The sequence below is a fragment of the Colletotrichum abscissum genome (genome assembly GCF_030869225.1).
Source record: "Colletotrichum abscissum strain IMI 504890 chromosome Unknown Scaffold_22.1, whole genome shotgun sequence".
NCBI classification, from domain to species: domain Eukaryota; kingdom Fungi; phylum Ascomycota; class Sordariomycetes; order Glomerellales; family Glomerellaceae; genus Colletotrichum; species Colletotrichum abscissum.
Genome location: NW_026850121.1, coordinates 643,791 through 661,274, shown reverse-complemented (window position 1 = coordinate 661,274; position 17,484 = coordinate 643,791). Strand labels below are relative to the sequence as shown.

The following is a 17,484-nucleotide window of genomic DNA, read 5'->3' as shown; positions in this document are numbered from 1 at the left end:
AAGGGGGAAACGGGAAGTAACCCACATCCGAGAGAGAAGGAGAGAGAAAAGTCCACGCGTTCGACTATGCGAAAGTAGTGTTGGTCGGTGTGCGGAATTGCGCCCAAACGGGGTTCCCGACGATCTCGAACCAACCAGCCGGTGACCTGGACCAAGTTTTTGGTAACCATTTTGTTGTTGTTGTTGGAATTTTCCTGTTTGCCTCTCGCCTCGCCTTGCCCATAGCCAGCCTTGTTCTCGTCCCAGTGCTTTCAGTCTGAGCTCACCGAGTATTCTAGAAGATTTCCAAAGAAAACCCCGGCGGTGTGGATCGAGGGACAAACCCGTCAATGCAACGGATCCGCATGCCTGGTCAACTCATTCGAGAGCAATACCAAAGTCACGCCCAACCGAGGGTCTTGCAGAAAGAAAAAAAAAAAAGCTTTGTCCAGACTGCAGCTGCCAAGCTGCGAGAACTTTGAAGCTTTGTCCACGCCGCGGTGATGGCTTTCTCTTTTCTTGCTAGCAGTGAGATTTTTGCTGTCGTACCACCGGAATGCAGCATGATTTGTCCAATCCAACAGCCTCGGGGGAGAGGTCCATTTGGGAAATTCTTTGATGTCAGACTGTAATCACTCAGCTGACTGTCTGCGGTTTTCCGGTGGCTCCGTCTTCATAGCCCGTATCCTCCGGGTTTGTCGGACTTCTAAGTCTCTTGTCAGCAGCGACCGCCTATCTCCATGGAAGTTTATCGGATGCCTCGCGGCTTGGCCACCCTCGAACAACCTGCCGGATCCGAACAGGCGATGATGTAGTGCCTCGATGAGACATCGTCTAGCCGGCTTTCTGAGCCAGTATCACATGGTGGGTGAGATGTTTGTAGTCGTGTAACTCAAAATTTTATTTCGACATCATCTACAGTTTGATGGAGATATTGAATTCGTCCAGTCCGAGAGCAATAGCCGTGATTGCTCCACTGTACGCAACCAAGATGCCCATCGTTGCCATGGGTCCAACATTCAGTGTCGGCACCGTCATGTTGACCAGTCCCGTCAAGACGTTTGCGATGAGGAACAAGAATAGGCCGTTGCGATTGTAGGCGCGGAATACCCTACTGGTCGCTGTATGGTACGCCTCCTTCTCGGTCTTCGCCTCAGTCGCATTGTAGAAGGACGGGAAGCAGAAAGTGTCCACTAGGGCATAGGCTAGAAGTTGTGTCGAGTTGAACGCCGCTGTCCATAGGACATAGGGCAGGTTCGCGAGGCGACGTGAAACGTTCAGACCGTCGCCGTAGCTGTTGCTGGTGGTCAAAAAGTAAAGCCCTGTCCACACAGCAGACCAAATGGCCATCATCATGAGAAGAGTCTTGCGCTGAGTAGCGGGGGTGGAATCGCTTTTGGTGTTGAGACTCCGAGGCAAGACGTACATTCCCGTATCTTGTCCCGCAAGGAAGATAGCCAGGTAGCCGAAGAAGCTGAAGATACCCTCTCGGTTCTTTGAGAATAGGTCGGTTCTCGGTGCGGTCAGGATGTAAGCCTTGAGGTCGGTGCTCTCCAGAGCCACCTGATACAGCACACTCAGGATGATTGCCAGAGCGGCGTAACTAGGCACAACCTTGAGCGCGGACTGGAAGAGGGCAACAAACGGCGGCAGGAAACCCAGGGTGAAGAAGAAGTTCCAGTGAACGCCATACTCGGTGACATGTTCGGCGTAGTCGAGACCCTTGACGCTGAGCAAGCGGATGACGCCCAGGACGAGTAGCGGTAAGGAGTGGCGCATCGACTGCAGCAGACGTGTCGTCAGGGGTATCGATCGACCTTCGGCGCGCTCTTTCAAGACGGGCCGAGCAGCGACAACACCGGCGCTGAAGACGAAGGACCCAACGCCCATGTCCATCAGTGATGTTCCCCATGTCTCGACCTTGGCGAAGCGGCGCGGAAAGAGGCGGAAGTCGACGGCGAGGATGGCGATGCAAGTGATGACCAGCATGCTACCCCGGTAGTGTGTCAGGAAAGGCTTCACGGGCAGTGCGGAGAGAGGCCCCGCGCCGGAGCCGGCCTTGGGCTTCGCATTGGGTGGTATGGCGGGCTTCTTGCGACTGGCGCCGAAGTTGGGAGGCAGAGTGTAGATGAATACGGCGGGACCGAGGAGGAGGGCGCAAAGTAGCAAGGGGGAGGAGGCGTAGAGAGTCGTGGAGAGGAGGATGGCGGTGACGTTGAGGAGGAAATCGGCGGCAGCTCCCAATAGCGTGTAGGGTTTGAAGAAGGATTGGCGTGATTGGAGTACAGACCACAGCAGGACGGCGACCTGGAAAGGAATGCGAATGTCAGCACTTTGCTTTGTCTCGATGCATGCGCTGCGCGGGGGCGCCTGGGACGTGAAGGGGGGCGGCAGCAGCAGCAGCAACAGGGGGATCAGGAGATCAGGAGGGCAGGTCAGAGTTTCTGTTCAAAGAAGATAGTTACGCACGGGAGCAACTGCAGTCACGTAGTTGACTTCGGAGGCGGAGCCACCAGAGAGATTGGAGACAAAGTCTTCCTTGAGCTTCTTGTAGCTCGCGGCCGTAGCGTCGGACATGTTTGCGATGGTTCGAAAGAGAGTTTGGTTTCTTTAGTGGGAAATGTTCAATGCATGTCCAAAGAGAAGGGAATGGTTTTGACGACAGCGAGCATTGCTTTTGCCCGGTTCAGCGAAAAGAACAAGCTGTTCGTTGTTGCTCTTTTGGCGATGTGGTTTTTACCGGTAATTGCAACGTCAACCTTTCCTCGACGTTCTTTCTCTGTTCTCTCCACCACTGGGAAAAAAGACGAGACGAACTCTGGCCAGAAGGAGCAGCGGGAGCTTGGTGTAGGTGGTCCAAGCTCCTTCCATTGTCTACCTCAAGTGTCCCAGACGAGATACGTACCTGTATCGCCTGAATGATTATGTAAGAACTGCGAGGAGACGGGCAGAGCCAATGAACAGCTCCTTCCGTAGCACCGTGTGGGTCCTGGTCCGATGGCTTCGGAGGCACGGAGAGGAAGGAAGGGGCTTACGGCATACCTGACGCAGAAATCCCCCTGTCGTCTCCGTGCCTTCCGCTGTCAAAGGAAAGTTCGGGGGGACGGGGCAAGCTTTGGAAAGGCACAGCTCAACCGAAGGCAGACACGTCACAAACATGGGCATTCCAGGAGCTTCCTCCGAGGCATCTTTCTTAGCTTTCCTTTCATGATTCCTATCGTCGTTGTCGTTTTTGTTGTTGTTGTTGTTGCTGATCATCCTGTTGTTGTCTCATCCCTCCATGTCTCCCACGCACACGACGCATTCCACGCATCCATCCATCCATCCCATCCATCCGCGCAAATCAACCAACCAAACACCCGAATCTCTTGTCTTTGCCAGACTGACACCTCTTCATCCGTTTGTCAGCTCCATTCTTCGCCTCCCCCCTCCACCTTTACAGTCTTTCTAACCCATCACAAATCGAGATCTGAGATCCCAATTGCTGGCTGTCATCGTCTTGTTCCACCGTTTCCCACTTTTCGCCATCACGGCCGCAACCATCTCCCGCTGTGCCAAACTTCCAAGACATATCGACGCCGTTGATGTTCCAACTCCACACTTTTGCAGTTTCGCCCCCGGCCTCACTGCGGCATTCATCCCAAGCCCAGCTCTACATGGAAAAGATGGGTACCCTTTGGTCTGAAGACAGGACTGTAGCCTCACAACTTACACATCCGTGTCGGTAGTCTTGAAACTTATTTACAGCATTTACAGCTACATGGACAGATGCAGCTACGCCAAGTTCGACTGGTGCGAGTGCGAGTGGAAGTGGAAACGCAAGTGCAAGTCTCAACCCAGTCATCGCACCCCCCTCCAGCTTTCAAGTGTTGGTTGGTTGCAGTCTTCTTGCTGCTGCTCTGGCTGCCACCAAGTATCAACCCCCGGACCGAAAGTCCTGGATCTGGCTGTCTACCAAGAGAGAATGAGAGGCGGGCAGAGCAATAGGAACTGCTTCTATGCGTCGAAGCCAACAACCTACGCAGTACACCCCCAGGCCTCAAGGTGGCAGGGAAGGAAGATGCATAGTGGGCCAATAGTATCGCCAGAAACATGACGAATCAAGGCCCAGACAAGCCACATTCCTTTGTTCTCCTCTGTGTCCATCTGCAGACGTTCAACTTCAAGCCTGCCATGTCCCATGGGTTTGCTTCCGACAACCCAACCCACACGCCTGCTAGCTCATCTCCTTTGTTCTCATATGCAATGAGTGACATGGGCATGGCTGTTGGCCGCAACCGCTCATTGTCACTCCATGCTTTACGACCGCATTCCTCATTACACTCCCACCTAGGCTTGCCGGGCCCAAAGCAAAGATTGCAGCCGCCTTCTTTGCACACCCTTTCTCTGTCAGTGACAGTCTGTCAGTCTGTTCTTCTTTGCACCTTGCCTGTCTTTCTTGTCTTCTTTGAGAGAGACAGAGACCTACCGTACCTACCAGTCCTTTCATTTTCTGATCCCGGCAGTTGCTGCAAGTGCCCTTTTTCTTTTCTGGCTCCTAAAGAAACTGGTGGGCGAGAAGTTCAAGACTTACAGACTGAGGTGGCTCACAAGGTCTTCCGCAAAGATATTAATTAACCCTCTTCGTCCCTCCATCCACCACAGACATAAGAGAAGCTCTTCTCCCTTGATCAAATCCCTACAGGGCTGCATACTCTTGACTCTCATCACCGCCATCCCATCATCTGGTTGCACATCCCGATCTTTGGGCCCATTCATTGTTACTCGAAACCCTGACTTGAACACTTCCTTCTTCAGTCACCACTTGATATATCCTACAAGGCATTCACCTCTATCACTATCATACATCGCCATGGCTACCCCAATCGAGAGCCACCCTCGGGCAAGCCTTCACCCACTATGGACACCTTCATATAACCAAGGAGGATTCCCTCGTTCCTCGACTTCAAGCAGACCTACTGCTCCTAGCTCGTATTACAGCCCATCCGATCGTTCACCCAAAAGCCTGCCCACTCCGGTATTTCCTTCCAACGATGGCTCAATGAGACAGCATGAGCGCGCCATGGTCGACCGCCTCGGCTCCAGACTCCGACAAGCTCCAGGCTCCGGTGACCTTAGCCCGCCCAAGTCAGCAAACCGGCCGAGTCCGCTTTCTCCTCTCGCAGAGCACTCAGCAAGTGACGGTAGACGTTATTCGGCTGCGCCTATAAGCCCTCGCCGGCCAGGTCCGCCGCCATCAGCAACTCCGGTCTCACCACCTATGGCTAGCAGTGTTCGAAGGCAGACTCTTGCAGCGGAAACTCGATCGATGCTTCTCGCCGGTCTGGGCGAAGAGGCACAACGACGACAGTCTGTAGCAGGACCCGGATACGTCGCCAGGTCCAGGGAGGCTGAGAAGCGCGTTCAACTTGAGCAGCTACGAGCATGGGGTCATGTGTATCTTGGTGATGCCAAAACCTCCGACGTCTTCGTTCAAGCCATGTCTCTTAATCGTCGAAGCTCCAATGCGAGCACCAACTCGGATCAATCTGCTGGAGGTTCTTCGCCCCCACGAATGCCGTCCACGCCGACTCTCCCACCTCACCAGCGTCAAATGAAGTTTGGAGTTCGTCCTCGAGCTCTGGATCGCAAACCGATGCTCATCACTCACACTTTCGACATTGAGCAGTTACGCTCCACCATCGCGGACCCGTTGCCAAGTCCTGTTCCCGCGGATCAAAGACGGCGGCCATCTCTGCATACTCAGGCCACTTCACCGCTGCCAAAGGTCTCATCTCCTCGACCGAGCGCGGCACGAAGACGGTCGAGCAGTGCAATCCACAGCACGCTCCCTTACAGCCGCGGGCTAAAATCTGGAGATCCCCGCGCGGCTTCATCGCGTGGCGCCGACACTATACCAATCCGTAAGTCATGTCTTGCCTAAGTTTATCCCCTCTGACGTTTGCGGACTTGAACCTTTTCGGCAATAGCCTCCAAGGCCGGCTCACTCCTACCCGAATACAAGGCAGGGAAATCAAGGCTAACACCCAACCCACCCACAGATCTCCAATACGCCAGGTCCTCACTCCCGGTGTTGGCGGCTATCATCGTCTCTGGTACAGTCCAGGCTGGTGACGTTGTCGAGTTGCCATTACCGTATCCCGAAGTGTGGTCCCAAACAGTCACCTATGTCTACACGGGACAAGGGGACTTGACGGATGCAGTCAAAGAGAACATCCTCTACCTTGCAGGAAAGGTTTAACGCCCACGTCTTGGCCTCGTGCTTGTTTAACGACTTATGACTCTTATTTCTTTCTTCTCTCCCACTTGGACGCCTTTTGTCGACGAATGCGGCACTCTGTATGCCTTGCTCATTCCATGATCACACGCTTTATTGGGGGGGTTAGCGATCGCTGCGGGCCGTTTGCCTTGTTGTTCTTCTGTTCTTCAACACTCCTTTGTCCTCTGCTCTCGGAGGACATCTTGTTCGCTATACAACTTTAGCTCTTTGCCCTCGTCATGACTTATGTAGTTTAATGATTTCCCTTTACAATACAGAGAGAACAGATTTATTGTCCATGATTATTAATGACATATTACAATTCGTGTTTTCCAACCTAAGTGATTACGAAGATTCTGTCTGCGCGCTGCATACCTCGTGAGCCGCGCGCCTCGAAAGAAACTGATTGCATTCCTGACAAAAAAAAACTCAATCTCCCCAGCCCACGAGTTTGACAGAACAGCCACAACTTTGTCAACGACCGCCCTATCCGCTCTTCATTCCGCGTCCCGCCGAGACGGGCAAAAGGGAAGAGTTACCTTGTTTAGGGCAAAGCATCTTTACGTCCGCAAACGTGGGGTTGGGGTTCGGTGTGGAACCCACCTCAACATACGATGGAGAACGCCCACGAAGGGGGGCAGCACGGAAGGAACTTGTTGAAAATCTTCCCGCATCTCCGTCTCTTTGACGGCTATACGCATGACGCTCCTGGACATCGCTGCGAAAGGGATTTTATGGTGGTGATCAACCCTTGTCGGCTGGAGTCTGCTTCGTGAGGGTGGTGGGGGTTGCCGAGACCGACGTTGACAACGAGTTTGGTACCGGCCGAGAAGGACGACGTTTTCATGTCTTCGCCGCCCCATCCTCCACCTCGTGTTTGTTAGTATCGCAATAACCCTGTCGGTATTTTTTTTTGTTCTCGTCAGTTGTCTCCGATCTTTTTCGATCACTCTGAAGAAAATCTCAGTCTTTGATATTTCCTAGGGTTTCTTGTTTTGCTTCTACACACACTCCCCCTCCCCCTTCCACCCGTGGGTACGCGCATACCCATCCAAACCAAGCGCTGAGGCCGGCTACTCTTGCCAAAGTTTTCCTTGGAGCGTGGTGTCGATCTTGGACTCAGATCGCGCGGCGTAATCTCGTTCTCTCTTTTCGGGACCTTGGCAAGCTTGGTTCATCAAAATGTCCGGTTAGTTGTTGTCTATCCCGTCCACTACCGGTACAATCGTCACCTTTGACGGGATGGGAAAAAGCTGTCAGACGGAGAATCCTCGGGTTCAGTGACAGAGTGACATCAACATGCCTCAACTTTCTTGACCTTGCGGGCTTTCAGCCCGGGTGGTGCCCGGCAGGCAAAGCTTTGGGATAAACCACGGTAGCATGGCCACGAAATGGGAGGCTACGGCAGTTGTTGCCTCCGAATCCCCCCCCAAGCCTTACGCCTCAAGCCTCAAAACTCAAGCGGCAAGCCCTCTCCTCTCCCATGGGTCCCCAGATATCCTGTGTGCAGAAGTATGTTGGTAGGACAAAGGCGGCAAGGCTTTTTTTACTCCCAAGAAAAAAAAAGTCTTTCCACCACACGGAGAAATACCGAAGCAGAAGGGTAGCAGCCACCCTTCTTTTCTTGTGCGCTTATAACTACTCTCCATCACTGGCTTCTCGTCACCCGAGAACTCCCCCACTCGGGCCTTGTGTAACCGTCCGACCTCTCGGCAAGTGTGCGTGTGTATGTGGGTGCGTGGATGTGTGCGTATCTCACTATTCGGGCCTTTCGATGACGTGGTATGCTGAAGGCATCCTGTCTGTTTTCAGCATATCAGACAATGTTTTCGTTCTCCATCCTCTTCTCCCCCCCCCCCCCCCCCCCCCCCCTCCTTTTTTTTTTTTTTTCTTCTCCTCGTCCTGCTTGTGTTTTCTCTTTTTCTCCGTTTCTGGCGCTGGGTGTCTTAAGGGACCCCTTTTTTTTTTCCCCCTTCTAGCAATTGTTTTTTTTTTCTCCCCCTTCCCCCCCCCCCCCCCCCCAAATCCTTGTTTTTTTTTCCTTAGATCCTCCTCGGGGTCCTTTTGTTTCTCTGTCTTGTCTCTGGCTGTCTGGGCCACCTCGTGGTTGCAAAACTTTACCAAAGTGGCAAGAACAGTTGTACTCACGTGTCCGATGAGCCACCACTGACGATGTCCGGATATGGTAAGTTTTTCTTTCGGAGGAACGGCGGGGCAAGAGAGGTTTCGGAAGTTCCGCTGGTGGGTTCCGGGCCGCGTTTTCGGTTACTCGGTACCAGTGCCGTTGCGGGGTCGATGTGAACGGCAGAAAGGGATGGGGCGGACAGCGGGGACGGACAGATGGGGACCGGTTCCGGGTTTGGCCACTCCCACCTCCGTGCCCGGAACCGGCTTGGAGACCCTCTTCCACCGGCTTAAATGAAGAAATGAGGACTTTCGACTTGGTGCGCAACGGGTACTTCTCTCAAGTTGAAGGTCCAAGAATAAGAACTTCAGCAGAGCTTTTATGCTCATTGTAATATCACAATTTAGTCGTCTACTCCTTGCCCATTACAATTGAAACTTGTAGTCATACAAACATTGGCACAGCAGGAGCCTCTTCCTGTTTATTGTGCTTTGAACACCGTTCATGTATCGTTCAGCCCGGAAGCAACTCCCCAAGAGCTTTTGTAGAGCATGATGCTTTCATTTGTCATCTTGTGGACAACGGGGAAGCTAGTCGTGGGAACGGTAGTAGATATACACCCAAGACTTACGAATTGTAGGCTACCACGATCGAGCAAGATCAATAGTCCGATTAATGTGTCGAATGACCCTCGATCAAAATTGCTTGCTGATTTGACTGTAAGATAGATGAGCTCTTGGTCTCATCTCACCCGCATACGACGGGCAAGACCATGTGATCTCTTGTGGGCTGTTCCAGCAGCATTACAAGTTTCACTATAACCGCTTGGAAACTGGCGTCGCACATGCAATCGAATGATGGAAGAGAAAACCATTTCGCAGACGCAGGAGATGGAGCAAATTCGATTTCCAATAGTAGAAATCAGCGCCATCTTCCCAAAACAGACGACCGAGTTTGACATCATCGCAAGGAAAGTTCCGCCCATTTAACTTGATTCTCAAAAGAAAAATGCCGGAATAGCTTGATAGATGGGACCGCCGTCCTGACCTTGAGAATACGAAGAACACACGATCCTCACAGTTATTCTCAGACACTGTTCTCAAGGTATTTCCACTGCCGAGCTCCGCTTTCTCTGGCATCAAAGTAGATCATGCCTCACAGTAATTAACCACATCTACCCTACTCTAGAGACCAGTTTCAGTAGATTACGCCTCGTTAATGTGACCTAGTCAGTCCATTCACGTAGCTTCACTGGGTCTTAACAATTATTTCGCGCTTTCTCATCTGACTCCTGACAAGGAGGGAATCAGGTTGATATCGCGAGAGAGAAGCCTCATGTGGCTGATAACGTCCCAGAGCCTAAAAGCGGGAAATATTTTGGTACACATGCCATGTAAGGGTAAGTCAATTGGGCAATACTTTGCAGAAAAGGAGCACAGTCAGAATCATGTCTAACAACCGGCGATAACCAGTGGTTAACCAAGAACTCAGACAAGACTCAACATAAGAGACGTCGGCGACAGCGCCGTGGTATCTTGGATCGCCAGACCCATGATTCCAATCCAGTCAGAGGAAGAGGACACATGCTAAGTCCATGCCATAGGCTAGTGGACGAACAAGTTGAGGCCGCTCGAAATAGACGGTTCGAGAGCCACATCTCTCACCACTCTCTGGCTTAAACCTCAGTTCTTCGCAGACCGAAAATTCAGGTTTCCCAAGGACTGTAGACAATACAGTCTCTGAGAGTCTAAACCCTCATGGAAGCTGACAGTTCAGAATGCTCCTTTTCAGAAGAGGGTCAAATACTCAGCTAGGACGACAAAACACTTATGCCATTCCACCGCCCCTCCTCATGCTCTCCGCGATATACGCACATATCTCGTGTAACAATCTCGACACTTTTCAATCGGCACCCTTTCAGCAGATATACAGCCCCCAACTTGTCCCCTCTTTCTCGTTTGAAAGGTTCTCTACCTACGCCCCTCTCTAATAAGTCTCCCAAGAACCTCCTCCTTCTTGAGTCACCGACCCTGCGTGAATGGCTCGATACCAAACGAGACACAAGAATAACAACAGTTCGGATCTCATAAGTGCAGTGCCGAAGACATCAACAACATTCAGCGTCCCACCAGCCATCCGCTGTAAGGCTCTTCCCGGGAAAGCACTTAAATATGCGGAATCGATGCCCTTCAAGATCCCGAGATATCAAGTACCACACACAGAAAACCAAACGCGCAAGGCACCTGCTTCCACCGACCCTACTACCTCAGTCAAAATCGCAAATCCATCCAGCAAGAAGGGGACTGTCCACCATCACTAGGAAATACCCGGGATCAAGCCCCAATGCCAGCCTCCATCGGCTGGTACTCAGCATCTACGTACTCGTCTACCCGCCAACGACAGCACGGACGGCGATGAAGCTGCTGGTATATACGTTCCAGTCTCAAACATGAATTTCAGGAGAGGGATCTCGGAACGCGGCGGCAGACCATTCTCGACAACAGTTGTCGGGCAAAAAGGCTGCACGGAAGAAAGTTGACTTTGTGTAGATGAGACGAAAAGGGCCTGCCGTATGATGTTTAGGTAGCAATCGCACTCCTACATACCTTACCTCCATGTCTTCGTGTGACTGCATCGGTTGCCACGTACTTAAACTGAGAAACTGTGAACATCCCTGCAAGTGTCAGGACATCTTCCCAACCACTTTAAACATTGCCAAAATGGATCACGTCTCCTGTATCAGAATGTTGATGAGTCCTACGAACTCTCCCGCTAGAAATAATCACCTCGAGGCTACTGAAGAAGACTATATCTCCTATATCTTTACAGCTTACAGGTTACTGACTTGAGATTCCTGATAACCAAGAAACCGGAACTCATGCCGAACACCACGATCTCAAAAGTCAAGTCACGCAGAAGTCTGGCGCCTACCATAAGGTGAATGTCATACAAGGCATTCCTTCTATCCAATGAGTACCAAACCTATCAACAACCTCATCACCATGACCATCGACTTGCCGGGTCCTGCCTCTCACCCATCCAAGAACATTAAACCTTTCGCTCTTACCTACTCCCAAAGTTCATCATCAAAAGCCAAGCCCCCAACGGCCCGTCGTCTCGGAGAGGGTACCTACAAACACTAATCCAGACCGGTGTTCCTCGACCGCACTCAACTGGCTGGATCTGCCGATATCTCTCGCGTTTGCCCCTCCAAAACCTTACACATCCGATCTCCAAACCCAGGCACATCCCAACCCCCCTCAGCAGAAAAGCAAAGCGTCAGGCGTCAAAATCATCCAACGATGCGGGCCCTGGTATGCGGCAGGCAAGGGCGCAGGGTCACTTGGTTCATCCCCCTCATCCATACCTACCACATTCCCCAATAACATCGTTTGTGGCTGGGTCGAGGCATGTGGTGATGCTGATAGTCTGCAGGGCCCACGCATACTCGCTGGCCATGCCACAGGTCAAAACGGCGGTAATGACGCCAAAAGAACCCAGAAGGAAGGAGAGCTCTCCAAAAGACCCCAAGGAACGGTGTGATTAAAAAAAGAAAAGCTGAAAAGACAAAAAAAGCCACCGAAACCTGCACCCGCAGAGCCAAAGGTCCAGCGACGACGCTAATGCCGAGCTCAGGTAAGTCAAAAGGAGTGGCGGCCCGTTGAATAACCTTGACCTTACCTTACTTTTCTGTTGAACTGAGGAGGCCTCGCTACAGTGTTCCCCCGAAAGCTTCACATGCTTTAAACCTCTTAGTATCCCCGCGCCGTATGTCTAGTCTCCTTGAGACATTTTTCTTCTTCCTCTTCCGACTTTTTCAACCGCAGCAATGCAGCCATCTTTTCCGACCCGGTCCCAGCTTTTGGCACACAAGGACGGAAGCAGCGACGAAGCGATTGATCCATAATCTCGGGCCTTCTGCAGCCCGAAGGCAGCCACGAAGCCAAATAGTTGAAGGGGAAAACCGCTTCAAAGCCATTGATTGGCACGCTATACGCCTGGACTCACTCGAGCTCGCGTGGTCCTCGACTTAAAAATCTCCACTTGGCCGCCTTGGCCTGCTTCTTCAAAAGCAACTCAGTTCGGCTTTGGGAAGGAAATTCGGCGGGCAGGTGGAAATGTAAATCATGCGAGAACGCCTTGCCGATTTCCTCGGGATAGTGAAGAAGGCCAAAAAGAGAAAAAGGGTGAAAAAAGAAGAAAAAAAAGATCAGAAAAAGAAAGCATGTGAGAGATCGACAGCGGCTCAAATCCCACAGACACTCACCAGAAGACGATCGTTCCCCACGTTCCAGCCCCATCACCACCAGCCAGATCGCTTCCCCGCGGGGGATGAGGACCCCCGTTGCAACCGCCATCCAACTTCCCAATCGCACTCGGCCTCGATTCCCAATTCGTCCATCGCGAAAACTCTATCTCTCTCCCTCTCAGTCCCATGTAACCAACGCACATGTCAGAATGCTCTTGATGCTGGATAAATCTGGCCAAATGCCTGTGTGTCTTCCTTCAGTCGCTTCGGTCGCATCGCCTACACAAGCGCGGCTGCCTCATCGAAGACATGCATATGCCACATCGCCTTAGCCCCCATGGCACCGTTGGAAAACGAAGGTGTCCCATTTTACATCTGTCTGCCGCCTCGACCAACGTACCGAATAGGCAACACCGTGGCCAGCGAGTGTCCTGAGAAAGATAGGCTTCTTCTCCCATCAAAGGCGTTTCGTCATGTAGCAGTACCTATTTAATGCGGCGGCCAGATCGTGGGCCCATTGTTGCATCGCGTATCTACCGGCATTCCAGTTTCTGCGCTGTTCTCTGCTCCGTGGCGACCAATGGTCGCAAGTAAAATGGTGTTGAGCCTGTCCATTGTGTCGTCCACGATGGTCATATCAGGTCGTGAGACCGTCAGCATGTGACTCCAAATACGAGCCACGAGACACGGTCTCTTGTCGCCTTATCTCGGCTCTTGTTTGAGATGTTCGCCAAGAACTGTATCGAGCTCACGATATTCCGCGAAACTTCGCTCGTTGCCTTGACTTTCCTGCCAACGGGTACGAGAGCAGAGGCACATGCGCCTCCGTTATTGCTCTCCACACTGTCAGGCCATCCATCTCACCAAGTTTGGCTATTGTCCCGCAGCGGGTGGACACTCGGAGGTCCCTAGAGCCTTTAATGCAAGAAATCCTGCATCATGTACGCCCAGGCCTTGCTTGACAATCTGGCTTCTGTTTCCAAGCTCCCAACGTACAGCCACGCACCCTCTTCTTCGTTGTCTGGAGACAGCAGCAAAGCAAGAGAGACCCCATCATTCGAGGTTCGACAACCACCAACCTCAGCACTCCACTCCCTCGGAGGTGGTGGGGGAGGGGTTGTGTGTGTCTGTGTGATACGCGCGCGTTCTCATCGGATGATAGGTTCACGCCGAGAGCTTGGGGGCTTGTTGAGACGCTGGGGCGTGGCTCCATCCACTCGGACGCACTCGCAGGGTCCTGTCAGTCGGACAGCCTGTTCTTCGTTTTGGTCGATTCTTCAGCATAACGACGTCGATTCCGCCCAGCTCGGCCAGGCCTCGGCCGGTCCTTAACGCCAGTCGTGTGGCCCCTCCAGGGTGTGTTTGTTTCAATAATCCCCATCCCCGTTCCCTGGCAGTGCAAAATTGACAGAGTTCCTGTTCATGACCCATTTGTTTGGCTTCAGCTAACCCCTCATGGTAAAAGAAATAAAAATAAGCGGCGGACGCCGCAGCCGCGATGGAAAACCTGCACCGGTCGGGATTATGGCTCGCTCGGACCGCGTTGAGAACATGGCGACAATGGCTACAATTATGACAATCATTCTAGTTCTTGCGATAACACTGTCCGTTATGCTCAAGCACTATCTGGAGTTGTAGATTGAGTCGCTGGCGAAACGGGCTCAAAACCATTCGGCCCCCATTTGCCAGCAGATGTTACAATGAAATATCAATTGTGGATATGGTTGTAGAATGGGTGTGCGGGTTCGGCATGGGTCTCCGGTTCATGACCAGTCTCTTGTATTGAGGCTCCCGTCGAGAGGGAAATAACCGTGAACCAACTCAATTGGTGTGGTTTTGCGTGGGGGCCGGAAAGCAAAGGTGACGGCATGCTTCTAGCAGTGGAATGAAATGCAATATTCAGCTTCCAGGGCCAGACTGTGTCGATTGCTGTCTCTGATTTCTTGCCATTTGCTGATTTTGATAAGGTTAGTAAATTGATGACCAACTCAACAATTTCTGCACCGAAGCAGCAGTAGCTTGTAGCCGATTAACTGGTGGGGATCGGCTTCAAGCTGTCGCACGCTCGAGGGATGCAGGAATCTTGGTGTCGAATCTATCGACACTGCCTGGTGATTTCTGGGGCATTCCCTGGAATAGACCAGGTAGAGTACATGCCCAGTACCGCGCTTGTACCTCGAAGAGGCTGGTCTCGTAGGCCTGTTCATTGGTGGCATCGGTCCTGGGCATGCCCTCCGTCAACGGGTCCTCCTCTTCTTCATCGTGAGCGTATGAATATAGCGTGTGGATATCCATGGCGCCTTTTTCTGCAGCTAGTGGCCAAGATGCTCGAATAGGCTGAACCAACGGGCCAAGACGTCCACCAGCAGCGCCGCTTGGCGCACTTCTTTCGGCTTTGACTTCTTTTGTACGTGATATCGCTTTTCCCAATGAGGAGGCTCATCACTTTTGCGTTTTGTGCGAAGACTCGTTGTCGCATTGCGCTCTCTGTTGCCCGGACAGACCTAGCAGCAGTAGTAAAGCTCATTGGACAAGATCGGACGATCTCGCCACTGTAATTTGATATGGCATCGTGCAACTGGCACAGGACCCTTGCGGCGACATGAAATTCTTCAACGGCTCGCAAAGACCGAAGATCGCTTGTGTGGATCGAGGGATTGCTGATGACCTCTTGATGGTCGGATTGCCTCTGCCATTGTTGGTTCCGAGCCTCTTGAACCTGCATGATAGTGGGCGCTGAGGTTACATCGAACCAAGAAGCGCGAGTGGGTTCCCCCTCCTGGGCCGGGATATTTTCGAGACGGAGCTCTGCCAATTCTCTAATGTTCTTGGTTGACGTGGCTTATGTTCTCCATAAGTCCGCGGTGGACACTGGACGATTACATGGGTTCTGTCCTAGTGTAGGAACCCCCCCTGGTCGCTGAAGAAGAGCTGGCCCGGTCGATGTCGTGATGGAATGATGCTATCTTGCGGGGTTGACTAGGCACGGAGTCGAAAGTCAACGAAACCCACCAGCAAGCCTCCATCCACCCCCTCCTCCGAACCAGGCCTCTCAAATCGACGCGAGGGCGGGAAGATCGTGAGCCTGTCCATCCGGGCTTGCGACGGACAAAGTTTGCGGAGAGCAGATTGCTGACAGGCAGGTGTGGTATAGTGCTGTGCACTACAGGCGCGAGACGCGGCCTGGATCGCACGAGGTGCTTCCCCGGCGGATCTCGGGCTGCGAGCATGAACGATTGCGATGCATGTTGATGTCAACCATGGTTGCGCAGCCGCAGATCCAGTGTCACAGGACGGGGCCTAGCAACGAAGACGGGGCACAAATCCTTTCTCAACGATGCCGTCCTTATTCCCGTGTCATTCGATGTCCTGGCCGCATGGAGTGTATCTGTAGCAAGAGAGCCTATAGTTTCTCAGAAATGATGACTTGTTGGGCACTTATAAGCACGCCCGTACTTTGTTATAGTATCCGAAAGTCTCCGTCTACGTGTCGGCAAGACGGGATAGACGGGCGGCGCGAAGACGACGCTGACCCACTTGGCTAGATCGACTCCGCCGAGCTTCGGCCATGATCAGCCTCTATACTCTGGGAGCGCGGAGGATCGTGACGAGGGTCAGGGCTAGGGTTTTTTTGTCCCCAAGATGCCCGTACGGATCCGTACCCCGTTCGCATAATCCGTATCCGTGCTGACTGCGGCACTGCGATGAACTTGAAGCTCATGACCCGTATGACAATGGCGATTCATGCTCAGGTAATAGTGGCGCCCCTGGAGAGGTGACTTTCGGAATGTGGCTTCCTGATGCGGAACAGCTTCGAGTGGTATTGAGGCACAGAGATACTGTCAAGGTGAGATGAGGTGAGGCAAGGTGTGCTCAGTCGGGATCGTTGGTTGAGTTGGCGACATTTCTGTTTTAGGCTTTGACGACCGACCAGCCAGGGCCAGTAACATGGTAACGTCGTAAATGCAGAGCTTTGCTGCTCACCCTTGCTCGAGTCTGCCGCAGCTCAATTATGTAGTATCGTGTACTTTTTCGAGTTTGCCATATCGTAAGGTAGGTATATTGCGACGGGCGGTCCAAATCCCGTGGGCTCGAACGGAGCAGAGCCTCCCTTCTGCTAAGAGGAATTTAGCGTGGGAGCGGCGAGAGTGATGGTTCCTCTGGATGCTTGAAAGGTTCAAAGACCGAGTTAGCGGCGGCGGAGGATGGCCGTGATGTGCACTGATGCTTGGTCCTAGTTGCGGAAACCGACGTGTCTATCCGTAGCCTTGTGGTATATCGTAGTCCCCGGCAAGGATAAGTGGTGTGTTCACACAGTACAGCAGGAGCGGAACATGGTGTAGATAGATTGATGTTACTTTTGAGAGCGAGAGAGTGAAAGAGACAGACGATGAGGATTGAAAATGTCATGGCTTCGCTGATTGGCCAGTTTGTCCACCCCCCCTTCTGTTCTTTGACAAAAAGAAAAAGAAGCGATGACCCTGGCAACCCTGGCTCGCATGGGTGGTGCAGACGCAGGTCCGACGAGAAGCGGATAAGCGCACTGGCTCGTAGGGGAGGGTCACATTGAGGAAAGCCCATGTCGTCTTGGCTTCAGTCCTGGTCCGAGTCGCTGACCCAAACGGGGATATGCACAATGAAAGTGGAGAGAGGGGAGGGCGAGAGGAGGGGAAGAGAGAAAGGGACTGGTTTTGCAGTTGCAGCGCCGCAGCGGGCAAGTAGCTACAAAGAGGATAAGGTAGGTATGTAGGCGCGCCGCACAAGATGACATGATGTGATGATGCGAGGTCCAAGTTATGTCGGCGAGAACGAGGGGAAGAAGAAAAAGCTGAGATGTGATTGCCGGTGGAGAGGGGATTGCGCGTTTCGACT

The 17,484-nt window shown here is 52.5% G+C and overlaps 5 protein-coding genes across 5 annotated transcripts; 3 read left to right on the top strand and 2 right to left on the bottom strand.

Annotated features, from left to right (window-relative positions):
- Positions 1–894: 894 nt before the first annotated feature.
- Positions 895–2,556, bottom strand: CABS01_09389 (uncharacterized protein; the record flags this gene model as incomplete). Its single annotated transcript, XM_060542746.1, has 2 exons — positions 895–2,286; positions 2,449–2,556. 2 exons carry the CDS (start codon positions 2,554–2,556, stop codon positions 895–897), a joined length of 1,500 nt encoding a protein of 499 aa, XP_060400473.1.
- A 54-nt stretch (positions 2,557–2,610) lies between these two features.
- Positions 2,611–2,901, top strand: CABS01_09388 (uncharacterized protein; the record flags this gene model as incomplete). The annotated part of the gene is made up of 1 exon (XM_060542745.1): positions 2,611–2,901. The coding sequence occupies one exon, from the start codon at positions 2,611–2,613 to the stop codon at positions 2,899–2,901; it is 291 nt and encodes a 96-aa protein (XP_060400472.1).
- Positions 2,902–4,831: 1,930 nt separating this feature from the next.
- Positions 4,832–6,220, top strand: CABS01_09387 (uncharacterized protein; the record flags this gene model as incomplete). Its single annotated transcript, XM_060542744.1, has 2 exons — positions 4,832–5,882; positions 6,021–6,220. The coding sequence occupies 2 exons, from the start codon at positions 4,832–4,834 to the stop codon at positions 6,218–6,220; spliced, it is 1,251 nt and encodes a 416-aa protein (XP_060400471.1).
- Positions 6,221–11,510: 5,290 nt separating this feature from the next.
- CABS01_09386 (uncharacterized protein) lies at positions 11,511–11,906 on the top strand (the record flags this gene model as incomplete). The annotated part of the gene is made up of 1 exon (XM_060542743.1): positions 11,511–11,906. A coding segment is annotated over one exon (396 nt), but the record flags the coding sequence as incomplete, so codon positions are not given.
- Positions 11,907–14,661: 2,755 nt separating this feature from the next.
- Positions 14,662–14,907, bottom strand: CABS01_09385 (uncharacterized protein; the record flags this gene model as incomplete). Its single annotated transcript, XM_060542742.1, has 1 exon — positions 14,662–14,907. The coding sequence occupies one exon, from the start codon at positions 14,905–14,907 to the stop codon at positions 14,662–14,664; it is 246 nt and encodes an 81-aa protein (XP_060400469.1).
- Positions 14,908–17,484: the final 2,577 nt, after the last annotated feature.